The 20,535-nt window shown below is 50.7% G+C and overlaps 1 protein-coding gene across 20 annotated transcripts in view; it reads right to left on the bottom strand.

Moving 5' to 3' along the window:
• LOC149914334 (uncharacterized) overlaps nt 1-15,388 on the bottom strand; it is a 33,434-nt gene extending 18,046 nt beyond the window's left edge. For 5 of the 20 annotated variants that reach the window (XR_016460547.1, XR_016460550.1, XR_016460549.1 and 2 more), the window contains exons 1-4: nt 11,989-12,119; nt 4,984-5,062; nt 4,679-4,786; nt 2,892-3,423 (exon numbers count right to left, since the gene is read on the bottom strand). Coding sequence is in view for 1 of the 20 variants with exons in the window: in XM_090127356.1 (XP_089983482.1) it covers nt 2,949-2,975; nt 3,311-3,423; nt 4,984-5,062; nt 14,807-14,905 (318 nt within the window). In the remaining 19 variants the exon portion in view is untranslated. The other 15 variants (XR_016460540.1, XR_016460543.1, XR_016460541.1 and 12 more) reach the window with 12 other exon arrangements.
• Nucleotides 15,389-20,535: the final 5,147 nt, after the last annotated feature.

Genomic DNA, 20,535 nt, shown 5'->3' with positions numbered 1-20,535 from the left:
CACCAAAATATTGGTAGCTCCTTTTGGAATGATCTTATGACCCGGATTGCTGCTGTCTGTAAGGAGGGCACCCTTTGCTTCATAGAAAAGAAAGAAGAAAACCAGGGGAGGCTTCCAAACCTTCAGGATGGGAAGAAACACGAATCCCTTCCAGCGAGAAATGCTGGAGATAAGTGGGAATCCCTGTCCTGATGGAAGATAGAAAGCTGAGCAGACTGCCTGGGGCTGCCAAGGCAGATCTAGGGGGGGAAGTGAGGAAGTGAGAACAGAGCCAGGAGGTCCAGCAGATGGGAAGAAAAATATTTCGGTGCCAATATTTGGAAAGGTAAATGAGAAGAGTTGGGTAATTACAGGGCTGTCAGTCGGACGGGGAGCAGTTGGCCGTTCCATTGGAGTTCACGGGAGGCAGATTTCATCACCACGGCCCTTAATCCTGATGGAATGATAGATCTGGGTGATAAGCTGATGATTTAACGATAATTAAATATGAAGAGCGTTTCGTGCGTGACCGTCGGAACCGTGAAATTCCAGTGATAAAACCAACGTCAGCCCCAACAGGATGGGCTGGGAAGAGCACGACCTCTGGGTCCCCACCTGCCCTGCACGTGCCACCACCGGCAGGTCCCCAGAGCATCTCCAGCACACACAGCTCTGTGCTGAGCAAACAAGCCTCAATTGCATCCCCAGGATTCGTCTCAGCCAAGCGTGACCGCATCCAACGCCGGCATCTCGGCTGTCACCTCGGACTCTGTTTGGGAGCAGATTGCATCCAGGCGTGACATGGAAACAACGTGGAAGGGCTCTGCTCGGATCCAGGAGGGAGAGAGGTGCTGCTCAGTGTTGTGCCAGCGCTGAGGTTCAGCTGCACGACGGAGCAGCTTTGGATGTTTTGGGGTCTCGCAGACGTGCCGACGGCGCTGGCAGATCATACAGAGGGTCTATGGGAGACTCATAGCCAGACATTGCAACCCGAATTCATGTTTTGGTGTGAAGGGAATAAAACTGAGCCCTCAGGGTGGGGTGAGCGATTGGAGCAAAGCCACGTCTGCTCCCCGACCCACAGACAGTTCTGTCCCCTGCTCTGATGTCTGTGACGCACTTTGCCTCCAGCACAGAATTCCTGCAGGTCTGCATCACAGCCTCCACCCTTGGGGTGACCTGTTTGTACCCCAGGACCTCTCACATCCCTGGGGTTCTCATTCTGGGCAAGCAAAACCCCAGCACAGCCCACTGCAGAACCCCACAGCAGGCTTTGCACCTTTCCAGCATCCTCTTGTGTCAGCCACAGCTGCAGGAGCTGATGGGAACATGAAATGCAGCTGTTGCTCAGCAATGGGAACCAGCTACCACTTTCCTTGCTGAATTTCAAAGGAAAAAAAAGCAACGTTAGCCGCCTCTATCCATTTCAACCCAAGTGTGCAGGACTGGGATGCGTGCACATTGCCCATCAGTGTGGGGGGATGCGTGCTGGGCACAGAGCAGGGATGGATCAGACTGCCCAGCTCCCTGCAGAGATGCACACATGGCACAGTGCTGTGCCAGGCAGCCTCTCCTATCTCCTGTAGGCAGACCAGCCTGCAGGTATCCCTCTTCCTGGGCACGTTTTCAAAGCTCTGGGATATTGCACACACATTTTCTCAGCTCCACGTGACGGTGCATTTGGAGCGCTCCGAGGGAATCTGGCTTTGCAGGGCACAGGGACTGCAGGAAGGTGGTTTTTTTTTTTTTCTGCTTCCAAGATGGCCTCGGGGAAGAATTGGTTGGAAAGCAGCTCCTCGAGGCACGGTGTCATAGGCTGCCATGGAAATTTGCTCTTCAGAAAGTCGAGGTGGCACAGAGCGTTGCTGGACGATGCTCTGGGATGCTGTGACTGCAGGCAGTGCGTGGGTTCACAAGGAAACATCAATGCAGGGGATATCACAGCAGCAGATGGAAACCTGGGCTGGGCCCTCAGCAATCTCAAGCACAGCAAAGAAAACATAGGAACATCACTGCTGGCAAGGGCACGTGCCAGAATACCCCGACCTCAAGTTCCTGCTCCAGCCTTCCAAAGCCTCTTGTTGCTGGCAGATAAGTGACAAATCCAATGGCTGCAGGCAAAGCTCTGCCACGTCACAGCAACCCAAAATCTGGGGCTGCACCCAATGCCATCCTATGGGACGTGCCCCGTTTCTGCAGGAGGAAAATAACCCAAAGGGAAGGCAGTGACACCAGAGAGCGGAGTGCTTACCTGATGTGCAGCTCAGATCTCTGCCAGGAGTACATCATCAACTGAGAACAATCTCAGAGAGGAAGCAATTAAACTGTTCTCCCTTTTAATTTTCCCACTGATGTGTTCTCTAACGCAGGGCTCTCATGTGGAGATGTGGAGAGCCATAGGTTGAGTGAGGGTAGGACGGGTTTGAGAGGTGTTTATTGGTGTTGGTTTCTCAGGTCAGCTGAAGTGACTGCGCCTGAGGGTTCATTTGTGGTCAGGAGGTTTATAGATTCATCAGCACATGCACACAGCTCACACCAGGAGCTCCCCAAGGACCCTACAGGTGCAATCTGGATCCCTAATAAGCTTTAGGCATGGGGTCTATTACCTCTTACTGGAGGGAAGGGAGGAATAAAACCTCAATTTCCAGTTAGTCACAGAGATTTGATCAACGCATTCGTGTTAATGATCTGTAGAGTGCAAATGGCATGAAGTCTAAAGAGACACAAAGAGAGGAGGTTATTATGGACTGTGGGTGCCCCACAGCCCCATCCTCAGCCTTTTAGGGCTAAGGAGCACTTTTGTTTCTTTCCACAGTCCTAACACCATAAAGTCCCAGCATATAAATGGGGTTCACCAACGCTGCTGCTGTTCAGGCTTTAAATAGTGGGAGAGAACTGTGCCGTATCCCTACCTGGCAGGGTCAGACTTTGCATTCTGTGCTTGCAGGTACACACACTGCAGGCTGCCATTAGGCAGGGTAATTTTTCACACACGTCTGCAACAAAACAACAGTGCAGTTAATACACAAGATCCTGCGCAAGCGTCAGCATCAGCAGTTTAAGCACTGCACCTTGACTCCATCAGCACAGGGCACAGAGCAAAGGGGGGAGGACAGATGGGCAGAGTGCCTCCCCAGAGTCCTCCTGCCCACCCCAGCTTTACCCTCAGCCACCATAAGGCTGCATTCAGTCCTCTCCCATAGGGCAGCTCATGCAACATGGAGCCCATCAGCCCTTCCCCATGCATGTTAAGGCCATGGGACCCTGCTGATCCACAGCCCCTCATCCCACTGCTGCTGCAGCCATCCCTGCAGGGAGCCCTGATTCACACAGTCTGATCACTGCCAGTCCCATGGATGCTCGTTGCCTCGTGGGGTCCATTTGTGCATTTCTCCTGGATGCTCTCCTGCACCTCCAGCGCCGGGCTCCTCTCTGAGTGCATCTCTGCAGTTACACAAAGCCTTAACACAAACCCCAACACAAACAGCAAACCCCAACCCAAACTCAAAGCCATACTCAAACTCAAACTCAAGCACAAACCCAAAAGCAAATTCTCAACCCAAACCCAAACCAAAGCCAAATCCAAACCAAACCCACACTCAAAATCTAACCCAAACTCAAACTAAACTCCAACCCAAACCAAAGCCAAATCAACCCAAACTCAAACCCAAACCCAAACTAATCCAAACCCAAACCAAACACAAACCTAAACTCAAACACAAATCAACCCAAACCCAACCCAAACCCAAACACAAACCTAAACCCAAACCAACCCAAACCCAAACTCAAACCCAAACCCAAACCCAAACCCATACCAATTCAAACCCAAACCAACCCAAACTCAAATTAAGACTCAAACAGCAAACTCAAACCCAACCCAAACCCAATCCAACCCAAACCCAAACTCAAATTCAAACTCAAACCCAAACCCAAATCCAAACCAAACCCAAACCAAACCCAAACCTAAACCCAAACCCATACACAAACCTTAAACCAAACAAATCCAAACCCAAACCAAACCCAAACCTAAACCCGAACCAACCCATACCCAAACCCAAATTCAAACTCAAACCCAATCGAAACCAAACCCAAACTTAAATTCAAGCTCAAACCCAAACCAAATTCAAATTCAAACTCAATCCCAAACCAAAACAAACCCAAACCAACCCCAACCCCAAACCCAAACCCAAACCAAACCCAAACCCATACCCAAACCTTAAACCAAACCAATCCAAACTCAAACCAAACCCAAACCCAAACCTAAATCAATCCAAACCCAAACCAAACACAAACCTAAACCCAAACCCAAACCAACCCAAACCCACACTCAAATTCAAACTCAAACCCAAACACAAACCCAAACCAAACCCAAACCCAAACTCAAACCCAAACCAAACACAAACACAAACCAAACACAAACCTAAACCCAAACCCAAACCAACCCAAACCCACACTCAAATTCGAACTCCAACCCAAACCCAAACTAAACACAAACCCAAACTAAACCCAAACCCAAACCCAAACCAACCCAAACCTTAACCCAGACCCCTGCTCTGTACCTCTCTCCCCCACCTCTCCCTCTGCACTGTTAGCAGAAGGTCTCTGGGCTGAGCCCTGCCTGGCTGAGCCCACTGAGCTCTCCTATTTACTCCAAGCGAAGGGCTCACTTTGAAGGGATAAACAGCCTGATTAAACTCACAGCTCTTCCTCCCGAGCAGCGATTCTCTTTGAAGGATACAGGCAAAGCCAGAGAGAAAGCAATTGCTAACAGCAAATCCACTGCTGACTCCTCCTGGGAGAGAGAGCCCTGTGCAGAACGGGAGGAGGGAGAGATGGAGCGGAAAAGCTCGTGGAGCTTTGCTTTATATCAAGTAATCTCATTATTGCAATTTCAGAGCTAAATGGTAAATAGGCAGAGCTGCTGGGCAGGAAACAGGCTGGGTCATGGCTCAGTTCTGCTGATACAGACATGGAGTTGCTCCTGGATGCCCTGCTCAGACAAACCTTCGTATCCCTTGGGTATCAGTGGGGTCGTGCCATGCAATCCCTTCAGCCAAGGCCAATTCCAGCAGTCCTGGGGCTGCTAGAAAAGACAAAGAGCTAATTGATATCAATCTGTACAGGTGTACCAACTGACTGGTAAGGAAACCCAGTGTGTTTCTCAGTCTCACACTTCCCAGTGTTTGTCCAAGGGGTGGGGAGGTGCAGAGAGCACTTTGCACACTGCGTGAACTCGAAGCATCTTCACGCAGCCTGCCAGGATTTGGGAACACTGAGAAGGATCTGCAATTATTTCCAAAGAAATTTGGTGTTCTCCAAGCATCTCTGGGGCATTGCAGAGCCTCAGGTGGTCTTGAAGAAAGAGAAGGGCTCTGGGTGGGTACAGCCTTATCCCAGCCCTGGGTGAGCACAGCCCTGTCCCAGCAGCCAGCCCATGTGTTGCAGAGACCCCCAGGTGGGCATAGCTTTGTCCCCATGTACTGCAGAGGCTCTGGCTGGGCACAGCCCTGTCCCCATGTGTTGCAGAGACCCTTGGTGGGCATAGCCTTGTTCCCATATATTGCAGAGACCCTGGGTGGGCACAGCCCTGCCCCAGCAACCAGCTCATGTATTGCAGAGACCCCAGGTGGGCACAGCTCTGTCCTCATGTATTGAGAGACCCCAGGTGGGCACAGCCCTGTCCCCATGTATTGAAAGACCCCAGGTGGGCACAGCCCTGTCCCCACATATTGCAGACATCCAGCCCATGTGCTTCCTTTCACATTTGCTCCCCTGTTTTCCTAGGCTCAAACGCAGCTCTGAGCAGAACCTTGCCCATTCTGCCCCTCTTTCAGCTCCCACCAGGAGCTCAGCACCTGCAGCACTCCCCAATTCCACTCAGTACTCTCCATTTTCAGACAGATTAACTACTCTTTTCCGGACAGATACACATCCCCTCCTTTTTGTGCTGTGTTTCCACACCGTTCGCTGGAGTTTATATCTTCATCACTCAGCGTGCAGCCTCAGGGCTTGTTTACCACGCATCAAACCCTCTTCTGAATAGGGAATATTTCCTTCCCTTTGCGTTTTATCTATTGAGCTCATCACCCGGAGCAGCAGCACTAAGAACCATTGGGGAGGGGACAGATTCTCGTGGTGCCCTCTGATGTTTTCCTCCTGTAATCTGCTCCAAAGGAGCCCTTTCCATAAGGTGGTCCCCCACATCAGATTTAACACAGCCACGATGATGCTCAGTCCCTCTGCTCCCTGCAGAACGCAGCAGGTGTTCCTAGAAGTTGTCCTGGAAATTAGAGCACGAATAATACAGCTTGTTTGCCACGGGCAAAGATGAGTTCTCTTCTTTCTGGTGCCTCCTAAGATCTCCGTTCTTGTCTTACAGCCCTCTCAGGACACCCGTAGAGGGGGGAGGTTCTTATCAAACATCCCAGCTATCAAAAGGAGCGAGATGCGTCACACCCTACTGCGCTCTCCCATTCAAGTGCATCAATACGAAACCCATAGACACATTCTGGTCCCTATTCTGACCACAGATCAGAGCAGAGCTGAGCAACAGCACTCCAAGCATTGTGGACTCAGTGCAGAACGGCTCTGCAAGGGGGGGGACCACAGCTCTGCCCTCATGGGGAGCACCTCTCCCTTAAAACCAAGCAGAAGGACCTTTGTTCCTAGCAGTGCCCAGCTGTGAGAAGGCTCTGCCTTCCTCTCTGTGCCTCTCCATGAGCAGCACAAGAGGAAATCCCCTTTCATCTCCCTGCTCTCCACATGCTTTCCCCACTCATCACCTTTGCGCCCACCCGTATCCGTATCCCACCAACGGAGAGACCCCATTCCAGCAGTGAACCCTTCCCAACCCTCCCTTCCCCCCCAGCCATTTGCTAACGCTGCCTTCTTCCTGGGAACCCTGGAAGCCTCCCAATACCTCCTCCAGCCCCTCTCAGCACAAAGGGTGGTTGTTTGCTGCTCCCAGCCCTGCAGTGCGTGCTCGGGGAGCTCACGCGATGGCCACTGAGCAGTGGGCAACACAAAGCAGCTGAGCCCAAAGGAGCCTGAAGGCTCCGTGCTGTCTGTTCACTGCAAAACCCCCCAGGGCTTCTGCAATAAAGGCAAGAGGAAGATGGAATGATGCAGCGGGGGATTCCCCCTCCCTGGAGACTTTCAAGGCCAGGCTGGATCAGGCTGTGGGCAATATGATGGAGCTAGGAGTGCCTCTGCTCATTGCAGTGGAGTTGGGCTCGATGACCATTAAAGGTCCCTTTCAACCCTAAGGATTCCATGAGGCTGCTCCCCAGGGCTGAAAGCCAACCCCGTGCACAACAGGAGGCTGCATCATAGTGTCCAAAATCTGTTCCTTTGTTTGCTTCTTTCTACTTTACTCTCTTTTTCCCACCTATGAAACTTCTCTTGGAACACCTCCACTTCATTTTCAGTTCGGCACCGGAGGGTCCACCGTCTCCCTCCTGCTCTGTGCCACATCCCACCATCAGCTGCAGCCACCAAATGCCTCTACTTATGGCACAGGTCACACTGTTATCCAACCCGGTGGTCTCTCTCCCCCTGCCCACCCACAAGGCTGTAAGACACCACTGCTTTGCAGTCCCACATCTCTCTGCACTCCTCCATAGGACAGCACAGAGGTGCCCTTGGATGTCTCCATGCTCCATCAGTTCACCCATGGGGTCAAGCAGCTCAGCAGGGTCCAGCGTGGGCTGCTCTCCTATTCCAGGTTTCTCTAGCCCGAAACCAAGAGAAAATAAATGGCTTGGCAACTAATAATAGAAGCTGTGAAGAGTTAAAACGTCCCAGGAGTGGAAGGAGCTTTGATTCATTTCTTCACATAAAAAAGTTTCTAATTATACTGAGTCTTATCTCAGAGCTAGAGAGGGTTCATAACTCTGCCTTTGTCCTTGATGTGCTCGGAGGCGATGGGCAGCTCTCGGACAGCACAGGGATGGAACTTTTGGAAGTAAAGTATTTCCTGAGAGTCCTGCAGGGAGGAGGGGCCCTCAGCTGAAGCTTTGGGAGCTCTGGAGATGGGGTTGGAGCAGAGGAATGGGCTGCGATGGGGGGCATCCTGGTGTGCACGGCTGCAGCCATGGACCTGATGTCCTCCTGAGGTCCCTCCCCACCTGATTTATCCTATGGGTCTGATCTTGATCCGAGCTCCAGGAGCTCAGGGTGTGGGGCTGGGATGCTTGCACAGCATGAATGCACCAATGGAACCCCATCTTCTCACTGCTGTCAGGTCCACAAGCTGCTCAGCCCTGCATCCCCAACCCCAGGCATCCCCTGGGGGGCTCAGCTCACGCTGTGGGAGAAGGCACTCACTCTCTCCCTTGCTTTTATGCAATGCCTGAGCTGCAGTTCAATGCAGAAAGCATGATGTAATTCCTCCTCTTTGAACCTTCTTCCTTTGCTCTCAGCCTCTGTCCATCACGATGCTCACAGCAGAGCAATGGGTTCTTCCAGCGAAGCCCCACACAGAGCCATTACTCGGCATCACAGCAATGCAGCCTCATGGGGAGCATCCCCAAAAGGGCTCATTGATGGAGATGGCAGTGACCACATGCTTGGAGCAATGATCTGCCACCCAGCAAGCCTATCCAGCGATGTTTTGCAGAGCGTGTTTATCCACAGAGAGAAGCTGGGAATGCTCTCCCTCCAAAACACAGCAGTGAATGGCTCTGGAACTCTCCCAGATGGTTTTATTTTCCCTGCAGAAGTTTGCCATCTAAAAAGGTACCCTTTCAAAAAAGCAAGGATCCAAAGTTTTAGTCACTGATAAATATTTTGGTGCTGGCTTTCCAACTGTGACTACTCCAGTGAGAAAGCAGTGTCTGTCCTCATCCAGGGGTCGATGCGTTCTGCTCAAAGCATTCCCAGCAAATCTTGCTTTTCCCCTCTGTGAGCTGCAGGGTGGTGCCAGGATGGAGGCAGCTGTAAATTCTTTGGGATGAAGTTGATGAAGATGGGTTCTTTGGTCTCTGCTCACGGACCTGTTGCCTCTGAAGCATTCTGACCCTGGCACTGTGCTTCCTGTCCCCCCTCCAGCATCAATTTCTCCATTTTACTCCCTGTGGGGTGAAGATGAACTCTTTTTTTTCTGCTTTAAGCCACTCTCCTCCCACATTCACCACAGTGCACATTGCTCTGGGGCTGTGAGATTAATGCCCTGAACCTCCATGGAGGGGGAAACCTCAGCCACGTTCCCCTTCTGTACCACAAGGGTACCTCTGCAAATGGGGGTCCAGGCCCTCTCAGTCTCCTGCAACAGCTGTTTCATCCCCTTGACCACTTTTGCTGCTTCTCAACACCTCTTCCTAACTGAAAATCAGAACTATAATTGCACAGGGATGGGGGATTAAGGGTCAGAAGTGAACAGGGAAGTCTACAGCAAGCAGGCAATTTGGGCTGGATGGCTTTTGGAGATCCCCTCCAACTCAAACAACCCATGGCTTGGGTTGGAATGGACCTCAGGGAGCACCTGGTTGTAACCCCTCTGCCATGGACAGGGTTACCAAAAGCAAATTGTGATGGGGATGCTGCACCTGGCTGCTGCTCAGGGTTGGGATTTGGGTGGCTGTGAATACCAAAGCCCGCTGTGTTTTGCAGTGACATTAAACTGCGTGCTTTTTTCCTGGTGTTTTGAAAAATAAAGAAAAATTCAAACCCAGGGGAGGGTCCCCACATCCTGCAATTGAATGCTGTCCCATTTTCGGAGGGTCAACCGACTTGGCAAAGCAGATGAACTGTAAGGAAGAAGCCATCATCGTGTTGCAAAGCGCATTGAGGGCGAGCAGAAGGGAGAGCTGAGATTGGAGATCTCAAGTCCTCCAATTCTTTTCAATGCCACCAAGAATATGTGATGGCCACGAGGATACTCAGAAATCATCAGCTTTAGTGAGAGCTGCGCTCATGGGATCAATGCAATCTAAAATACTTTGCCAGTGGAACAGATTTTGGTGAGTTATGATGCGTTTCTTGGAGCAGAAACATTCTCTGCTTGGTGCTTTGCACAGCACTCAGCCCTTGGTGGGCTCCCCCCAAAATAAATGATGATGTGGCCAAAAGGAAGCGGGACAAGACTTGAAATTCTACCATTCTATGACTCCGTGGTTCTGTTTGCAGAGCTACAGGAGATGCACGAGGGCTGCAGAATGCTGCCTGATGTACATGGGGGGGATGCCCGGTTTGCTGTTGGCTTTCTGGTTGATGCTGAATGTGGAGATGAGGATTTCAGAGCTTGGAGCTGTGCTGGGTCCAACCCAGCATCACCCAGCAGAGCTTGGGGGGAGAAAGCAGACAGGTTGATGCAACCTGCTATGGCCACCTCTTGGAGATGAGACCTTGCAAAGAGCTGCGCAATGGAGTTGAGAAGAGCAAAATCGCTGGAAAACAGAGCATGTTCCCAAATTCATCCCTTGCCTTGCAGGTCTCCAGGGCTCACACAGGGGAAAGAGAAAAGCATTTTGTTGCCCAGGCTGCCACCAACCACCCCAGACCCTCATCTGCCTCTGGTTGATCCCAAACACTTCTGGGCTGGTGGAGGATGAAGGGCATTTTTTTGTATGAAGCAGCAAAGGCGCGCTGAGCAGACAAGAGAGTGAGTCATTAATTAAAAGAGAAGGAAATTATTTCAGCACTACCACACAGATCCCAGCGGCAGCGGAGCAGCCCGAGCCTCCTCAGGCCATTTACCTCTATGGCAGATGGGGATTAGCATCCTTCTAAGCCCAGCTAAGGACTCCACAGTTAAGGGTGTAGTTTGCGCTCACTTCTAAGCCCGATTTCACAGCCTACATTTCTCCAGAAAACCATCTTTACAGTTGAATTTCACAGGCGTTATCTGTGGCCAGAGCAGAATTTTGGCAAAATAGGAGATGGAAGGAGGAGAGAGGAGAGCCTCCAGTCCAAGAAACGTCTTCACTGCAGACAGCTTGGCAACGAGCTCTCTGTGATAACGATTCCTGATGGCCAAGGAGGAGATCAAGGCAATGAGAGAGAGCCAACCCACCCTCATTTTGGGACAACCAGATAGCTGCTAAGCAAAAAGGGTACAACTCAGGACTATCGTTAGGAGTTTTGTGATGCTGGAGCCCCGTGCTCATCGTTAACTCCAGCATCCCAATGGTTAACCCTCGGCACATCTCCAATTTTGAACCCTTTTTCTTGCTCGAGTCCCCACTTCCCTTCAGCCACTCGACCTTGCTGAGTCTCTAGCTGGGATTACTCAGTCTTCCACTGTCAGAAACCTTCCGCCCATGCTCTGAACTGCAGATGAAAATCAGGACACTTTTTGGAAACACGTCAGGCTCTCAGAGCTTTCTCTCAAAGCAGACTTTCCAGCTTCTGAATTCTACTTTTCCCTTTGCAAACAGGATTTTTCAATGGAGAAGCAGTGCAGCTGGATGCAGCATCTGCAGGATGGGAATGAATGAAGAGACAGTTTCCCTCTCTGCTCTCAGTCAGGATTTCACTGCACAGGTGCCCTTCTATAACAGCCACCAGCTCCCACCCCAGATTGGCCACTTATCCTTTAGGACCCTCAGCTCTCTTCTGTGTCTTCTCCTAAACAACAGACACACCAATGTGTGTCATTTTGCAATGAGCTGCACTCACTGGATGCATCCTGCTCAGCATCCTGCTCAGCATCCTGCTCAGCATCCCTCCCCATCAGCCACCTGATGGTGCTCTGCTGGTTATCATCCACACGAGGTGTAGAGAAAGCAGCTCTGAGGTTTGTACTCACCAATAATTAGGGCACAAAACCACGATGGGAGCAGCTGCAGCTCGCTGGCTCACCCAGCTCCATGCACCAGTGAGGACAAGGCAGGTGGGTGCACCACGTTTCCCAGCACCTTTCCATCCAGCCACTCTTTCTATGCACTTGCAACCCTGCAATCCCCTCTGCTGCATAAATTTGTCTCCCACTGAGCCCACGGCCTCAGCAGGACTCCATTTCTGGAGCTATTTCCTCCCACCTCATTCCTGACCTTTCCAACAATTACTTACGCTCGCCAGCATTTTTTTGTCCCCATCCCATGGCTGCTTCTTTTCCTTTGGTGAAGGACATTATCAAAAGCATTTTGGGAATCCCAGTAGACTCTATTAAACAAATTGCTCTCATTTGGCCTTTCAGAGAGTTCTGCTTTCTCTCGCCCAGTGAATCCTGGGCATCCATTTGCTTACAAATAACCATTCTCCTGTATGAGGGAGCAAACCAATACCAACGTACGCTTCTCCAGATCTTTTCTGGAGCTCTTTTTTTTCACATTTGCTGTATTTCAGCCTTCAGATGCAAGGCTGTTTGGAGAGAGCACTTTCAGAGCAGCATTTCTCATTGAGCATCCTCAGTTGTGGCTTTCTTAGGAAGTCTGAATCGAGACATCCCAGCCCTGATGGTTCATCATTGTCCATTTTGTCAATTGGATCCATAATCTCTCCTCCAGGCTTTTCAGCATTGGACACATCCTCTGATGAGCCTCCACAAAGGTTAATTACAGCACGGGAATCTCCATGTTTTCTCCTGCAGTCAACAACAATGCAAACAATTGCTTCAGTTCCTCTTGCAATGGGCTCATCTCTCCTAATTGCTCCTTTTATACTCTGATCATGCGCTGGCTCCGCCGACTCCTTGGCACACGCCTCATTTCTGATAGATTTCAGAATAAAACCTTGACTTTTCTCTCCTGTGGCTGCTTCTCAGATGCTGTCAGCTTGCTGTTCAGGCCAGGAGCTCGGTGGTACAAACCCCCAATTGGATCCAGCACTGCCGTGGGTCTGGCCTTCCCTCCCCACGAGGTTCCTCTGGGATTTGCCATCTACTTTGCCCTCTTCCTTTGGTTTGCATCCCTTCTGAGTACAAAATCAGCTCATGGTGCCTCGAGGTCTGCCTGTCGCTCCCATGTTCCCAAATACACCTCTGACTTCATCCTCATACGTTCAAGACTTCATTTATGACCTGGCAACCCCGCCGTCCCATTTCCAAAGGGTCTTGGAATCTAGAACACACCTGAATTTCACAGCTTTCTTCTAGGTTATGCAACTGAGGCTAACTCTGTGCAGCAGAGGTGCCCACATCTCCTACAGAAGGCTTCAATGCGCAGCATCAACACGTTTCTTTCCATCTGTAATCCAACCAAGAGTTACCACTCAGGTCTGCAGGGCGAAACTTCTTTTTCACAGAGCAGAACTGGCAGCGAGCAATCCATAATCTGCTGCAATCTGCTCTTCCCAGAGCTCCAGCATATGTCACAGGTGGGGCACAAGCTCAGGTCAGCAGCTCAGAGCTCTGCATCCAGCACTGCTGTGTGCTTTGGTGCGTGTGCCATCCCTCTGCAGTGCAGCACCGTGCCTTGGTCAGGCCACCAGCATCACCAGGAATGGGGCAGCTTGTCGTTCAGACCCATAGAGTGGAGAAAAATGTGAATTCTCATCCCTGGGGAGCTCTGTTGGCTCGTTTTCTGGTAGAGCTGCCGGGGATGTAGCAGCTTTAACCATGCAGAAGATGTTATAACAAGCAGAGCTGGCATGTTAAAAAAAAAAAAACAACAAACAACCCAAACAACCAACTATCTCATTTCACAGGAAAGCAAAACTGAGATACAGATTTGCCTGTTCAGTGGCTTGATGTTTGTCTCGTGTCATTCAGGCTCAGTCATTCAGGAATAAAACATGCCACGCTCCCTCTTCCTGCCCCTTTGTCACGAGCCTATGGGCAGCAGCTCCAGTGCTATGGAAGGAGATTCTGCTCTCACACACAGGAGCTGCAGGCACAGCTCCCATCCAACTGCACCAGAAATGCTCCTCCACTGCTCCTCTGGTCGCTCCATGAGGTTCCTTTCCTCATCAGTCATCCAGACAGCATTGGGGACCCTTGGATAGCACCAGCTTAGCTCTATGCGCCCACCTTCTCCATGGATACTGCAGCGTCTTTACACTGATTTCGTAGACCTGGGTAGGACACACGGGGACATTCTGACTCTTTGGTGATTGGAAATGAACAAATCTCCATCCTGGATTGATCTTTTGACCCCGGTTCTCACCCTGTTTTGATCCACAAGAAGATGGATCCATGAATCCATTGATGCGCCCCGCTCCTCACACTGCGGAGAATCGCCAAAAAAAAAAAAAAAGAGAGAGAAAAAAAAGGGAAAAAAAGCAAAAGATTCCCTCTCTCCCTCTATCACAGATGTCTGCCACGCTCCCTTCAACCCACCACGTCTGCCCCATAAGCTGCTCTGTATTGAGAAGCCAGCTCTGCCCTCCTTGCCAGCTGCACCACCCGCACCCCATCCACACCGCCCTGCTTCCTCTGAATTCTGCTTTGCGTCTCTTTGAATGGAATGTCATCTGCCGTTTAACACACGAGTACCATGGGACCCTCTTCAATTTCTTGCATTCAGCCCCGGATTTGGCTCTCCTGAATCATTTCTCCCTATGAATTGAGCCGCTCAGTCTTCACAGCCCTTTCTGGAGCCAATATGAACTCAACGATTGCCATGAATACCAGCACAGAGGTTCCAAAGGCACCCACAGCCACTGTGAAAATGGATTCTGACCTCTTGTTATGCCTCATCCCCCTTCAGGAAGTTTCTTTGCAGGTCACCAACGTGGGAATCCCTTCCCAACACACCACCCTCCATGCACTGCTGTGTTATAACTGCAGATCATTTCCTCCTCGGATGCGCCTCCGATCTTTGATTTCCCTCTCTAAGAACCAAATCGAAGCCTTCCCCAATCTGTATTCATTCAAGCATCTAATATAATTATTCTACACCATTGTTTCTAACAATCAGAGGCTGTTGGAGCGCTAACTTGGTTGCTGTACCTGTGCAGGACTCCTTTTACTCGTTGACTTCAGGCAGTAAAACACCAACCTGTTTGCAGAGGAATAACTCCAACACTGCTCTCCTTCGGCCACCTGCATTCAGCCTTTAGGAGCATCTGCTCCTAAATGCCTTCTATCAATTGCAGAGCATCCCTGGAGCTCCTCTTCCTTTGGGTGCAAATGCAGGAACGTTTTTGGGTCGGCACTGCAGTGGAAAGGTGAGGAAGGTGCATGGAATCCCAAAGGTGTAGATAGTAATGGCAGACCAATGTCAGCAAGGAGCAGCTGAGACCAACAAGGAGAGAAGAGGAAACAAGGATCTGACCCAAACACACCTCCTGCCATCATGTCCTTGCAGAGTCCTTCACCTTCAATTCAATGTATTCGTGTATAGACCCAGGTCCTGTGTGCTACTGTAGAATAAACCAAAAGTCTCCTTTCCCCTTGTAAGGTCGTTCACCAGTTGCTTTGCAAATGAGTCATCTGTGGTGGCCTAAAATTCATTTTCTCATCCGAACACAAGCAGATTTGTCCAGATATTCGTTTCCACGTGGTGACAAAAAAATCCCCTTTCTGTAGAATCACAGAACCTTTAAGGTTGGAAAAGACTCTTAGATGACCAAACCCAACCTCAACCCAACACCAACCCAACCCCAACCCAACCCCACCATGACCACTCATGGGATCATTAAGGTTGGAGAAGACCCACCAAGCCCAACCAACAACCAATCTCCCCATTCCCACTCATAGAACCATCAAGGTCAGAAAAGACCCCCAAGACCCCCCAACCCATCGCCCCACCATCGCTGACCACATCTCCAAGTTCCACGTCTCTGGGGGTGGTGATTCCATCACTTCCATGTGGAGTGGAGGAAACTGAAGATTGCAAAACCGGATATCTCCAATGTCAACATTTCAAGAATTAAAGCACTTTAGCCAATAATTAACTCCACTCCCTGTATCCTCAGGTGATTAAGCAATTTCCAGTAAGAGGAGGGTTCTGGAGCTGTTATTGCAACAGCGCCTTTGCTATCTGCTCTGAAGTTCCAGAGCTGCCAAGGAGAAAATTCTACCACATTGGCCTTTTTTTTTTTTTTTTTCTCATTTATGTCTTTTTTTTTTTTTTTACACCAGCTTTCTGTAAGAACGTTTTCTCTTTTTTTTTTTTGATTGTCATTTTGCATTGTTTTGTTTGCAGCTGTTTGAACGCCTTGTTTTGACACGGCGCGCGTTTAGACTCAATGCATCATTAATTGGGGCGAATTCTATTCCTTCGCAATAAAATACAATAAAATAAAATAAAATAAAATAAAATAAAATAAAATCCTCCAGGATGAGATCCTGCAATGTCTGCAGCATTTCCTACACTCAAAGCAAAGCAAACCCATCATAAACCCTCAAAACGAGGATGGAGAGTCTTCGGGTGGATCTTGAAGAGGATCCCAAGCTCTACAGCCCACAAAGAGTGAATTTCCAGCCTGGATTTGGAGTCAGCTCAGGGCTGTGCTGCGAGCCAGGAGCTAATAAATGTCACTGAGTAGATTAGAAGCAGCCATTTGGACTTTGGCCATCAGTCAGAGCGGAGCGGCCGCAACATCTCGCCGCGTTCCAGCATGAATGAGAACGGATGCTGGGGATGAAGTTCATTTGTAATTTAAATTAAAAAAAAAAAATAAATATATATATATATAAGAAATCACCTGAATGGGTTGAGCAACCCCGGGACGTCGCTCCATCTCAGGTGTCCTCCTCCATCCACAGGTTGTTTTCGTGCTCCTGATGGGAAGAGCTGCTAACGGAGCTCGGATGCTTGGGTGCCGTGATGAGGTAAAGCCCTTAATGCTCTTAGCAATTCAACAGTTGAAGCAGATAAAGGTCAACTGCTGCTCCAGTGACCTCCCAGTCCTCTCTGGTCACTGTGTCTTCAGAATAGCACCATCCACCATTCACCCCTCAAAGATGATGGCATATTTTAAGCATTTCTTGCAGCTTGCTTTGCCTTCCAATCATTCCAACATTGGCAGGGCGTAACGGGGACGTTCCTGTTGCATTTGGGGTTTTGTAGGCACTTCCCAAACCCATCACACAACCCATTGCATTTGGGGCTCTGTAGGCACTACCCAAACCCATCACACTGTAGGCACTCCCCAGTCTCATCACACAACCCATTGCATTTGGGGCTCTGTAGGCACTCCCCAAACCCACCATACAACCCATTGCATTTGGGATTTTATAGGCACTTCCCAAACCCACCATACAACTCATTGCATTTGGGGCTCTGTAGGCACTCCCCCATCTCCACACCCAACCCACTGCATTTGGGGTTTTGTAGGCACTTCCCAAACCCATCACACAACCCATTGCATTTGGGGTTTTGTAGGCATTACCCAAACCCATCACACAACCCATTGCATTTGGGGTTTTGTAGGCACTACCCAAACCCATCACACAACCCATTGCATTTGGGGTTTTGTAGGCACTCCCCCATCTCCACATCCAACCCACTGCATTTGGGATTTTATAGGCACTTCCCAAACCCACCATACAACTCATTGCATTTGGGGTTTTGTAGGCACTCCCCAAACCCATCACACAACCCATTACATTTGGGGTTCTGTAAGCACTCCCCAGTCCTCTCCCACAACCCATTGCATTTGGGGTTTTGTAGGCACTCCCCAAACCCACCATACAACTCATTGCATTTGGGGTTCTGTAGGCACTCCCCCATCTCCACACCCAACCCACTGCATTTGGGGTTTTGTAGGCACTTCCCAAACCCATCACACAACCCTTTGCATTTGGGGTTTTGTAGGCACTCCCCAAACCCATCACACAACCCATTGCATTTGGGATTTTATAGGCACTTCCCAAACCCACCATACAACTCATTGCATTTGGGGTTTTGTAGGCACTTCCCAAACCCATCACACAACCCACTGCCATGGGGTTCTGGTTCCTGACACCCCATGGGGTTCTGGCTCCTGACACACAGCAGAACTGAGATCTGACTCACAGCAGCGTGACGCAGGAGTAACTACCAAAGCCTTAACAGAAGCAAATCAAGGACAAGATATTTCTGTACAGAATATTTCTGTAAAATCAGCTCGGCTGCAGGTTGGGTTCGATGAAAGCCTGCACTTGTCTGGAACAAGCATCACAAACAGCCAGGCAATACAGGACCTTCATCTTGATGTAAGAGGAGATGCCCGAGTCAAAGAAACAGCAGAACATCTGCCTGCAAGCTCTGCAGAGCTGCAAGGAGCAGCAGGTGAAGGCCTGGCTGCAAACACACCCCTGCAGGACCCAATTTCCATGCCCAGATGGCTGCAGGGAAGCAGTGAGATCGCGTTCTTTGATGGGAGAGATCAAAATGGCACCAAACTCCCAGAAAAAGGGTTTGATAACGGCAGATGATAACGAGGGGTTCATGTGTGTAAATAGGGAATGTGGAGGCAGAGCAGCTCCACGGTGCTCAGTGCAGGAGCAATCCTGGGGGATGGAGAGGAGAGGGGAGAAGTGAGGATGCTCAGGACTTCGTTTTAAGTGGCACAAAGGGATGGAGCAGCACAAATGATGGGCGATGAGGATATCACCGAATTATTCTTCTTCCATCTGCAGTGCTTTCCCTGGGTGTTTTGGTGCCTTCTGTGGCCTCCGAGGGTTTTTTTGCACTGGTTGGGAATGGGGTGATCCCATTACTGAGCCCATCTCATCACTCAGAGCATCATCTCACCCCACCCTCCATCCGTATCCCCAGGGAAAGGCATCCTAAAGGTTGAAAAAGCCAAATTCAGGCAAGCCAAAGGGGGAAATCCTTTTTCAGACGGAATGCTTTATGTCAGAGGGGGCCAAATGACGACTGGCGTTGCTAAGGTGTTTGGGGAAGCCCTGTAGGGTGCTGTAGGGTACTGTAGGACACTGTAGGGTGCTGTGGGGTGCTGTGGGACATTGCTGAATACTGTAGGATTCTGTAGGACACTAGGATGCTGTAGGATGCTGTGGAGTGCTGTGGGGTGCTGCAAGGTGCTGTAGGATGCTGTAGGACACTGCTGAATACTGTAGGATGCTGTAGGACACTAAGATGCTGTAGGAATCTGTAGGGTGCTGTAGGATGCTGTAGGAAGCTGTAGGGTGCTATAGGACACTGTGGGGTGCTGTTGGGTGCTGTGGGATACTGTAGGACACTGTAGGATGCGTGGGGTGCTGTGGGGTGCTGTAGGATGCTGTAGGGTGCTGTAGGATGCTGTAGGGTGCTGTAGGGTGCTGCAGGATACTGTAGGATGCTGTAGGGTGCTGTAGGACACTGCTGAATACTGTAGGATGCTATAGGACACTAAGATGCTGTAGGAATCTGTAGGGTGCTGTAGGGTGCTATAGGAAGCTGTAGGGTGCTATAGGACACTGTAGGATGCTGTGGGGTGCTGTAGGGTGCTGTGGGATACTGTAGGACACTGTAGGATGCGTGGGGTGCTGTGGGGTGCTGTAGGATGCTGTAGGGTGCTGTAGGATGCTGTAGGGTGCTGTAGGGTGCTGTGGGGTGCTGCAAGGTTCTGTAGGAAGCTGTAGGGTGCTGTAGGACACTGTATGATGCTGTGGGGTGCTGTAGGGTGCTGTAGGATACTGTAGGACACTGTAGGATGCTGTGGGGTGCTGTAGGGTGCTGTAGGATACTGTAGGACACTGTAGGATGCTGTGGGGCGCTGTAGGGTGCTGTAGGGTGCTGCAAGGTGCTGTAGGAAGCTGTAGGATGCTATAGGACACTGTAGGATGCTGTGGGGTGCTGTAGGGTGCTGTAGGGTGCTGTGGGATACTGTAGGACACTGTAGGATGCGTGGGGTGCTGTGGGGTGCTGTAGGATGCTGTAGGGTGCTGTAGGGTGCTGTGGGGTGCTGCAAGGTTCTGTAGGAAGCTGTGGGGTGCTGTAGGAAGCTGTGGGGTGCTATAGGACACTGTAGGATTCTGTGGGGTGCTGTAGGGTGCTGCAAGGTGCTGTAGGAAGCTGTAGGGTGCTGTAGGACACTGCAGAATTCTGTGGGGTGCTGTGGGGTGCTGTAGGGTGCTGTAGGGTGCTGTAGGATACTGTAGGACACTGTAGGATGCGTGGGGTGCTGTGGGGTGCTGTAGGATGCTGTAGGGTGCTGTAGGGTGCTGTGGGGTGCTGCAAGGTTTTGTAGGAAGCTGTAGGGTGCTATAAGACTCTGTAGGAAGCTGTGGGGTGCTGTAGGAAGCTGTGGGGTGCTATAGGACACTGTAGGATGCTGTGGGGTGCTGTAGGGTGCTGTAGGATACTGTAGGACACTGCAGGATGCTGCAGCACGCTCTCAGGTCTCTGCTGGCACACGTGCAAGGTGAAGAAGGAGACCCAGAGGCCAACAGCACTCTGAACACAACACCCACCTTCCCAGCCCGCCGTTGTCATCAGCAACAGAACAGCAGAAAGATTTGGGCCGGTGGGGGGACGTGGGGAGGCCTTGGGGACGGAGCAGAACTGAGGAGCACCGCCCTTCCCAGGCACCACGGATGTGTTTAAGAGGAGATCCCATTCCTGGGAACCCCCCCCCCGAGGTGCCACGGCAGCGTGACAGCATCCCTCGTGAGCATTCAGTCCCTGCTGGTGGCAGATGCTCTGGGGCTGAATCACAGCATCGCCTGGGCTGCATCCTCCTCATCCTCTGCCTCCATCTGTGGGCCGTCGCCCCACGGCAGCCACGCGCACAGCTGGGGTGCTG

Source organism: Phasianus colchicus, chromosome 30, assembly GCF_987193195.1.
Source record: "Phasianus colchicus chromosome 30, bPhaCol1.hap1.1, whole genome shotgun sequence".
Lineage (NCBI taxonomy): Eukaryota > Metazoa > Chordata > Aves > Galliformes > Phasianidae > Phasianus > Phasianus colchicus.
This window is presented reverse-complemented; position numbering and strand designations above follow the sequence as displayed.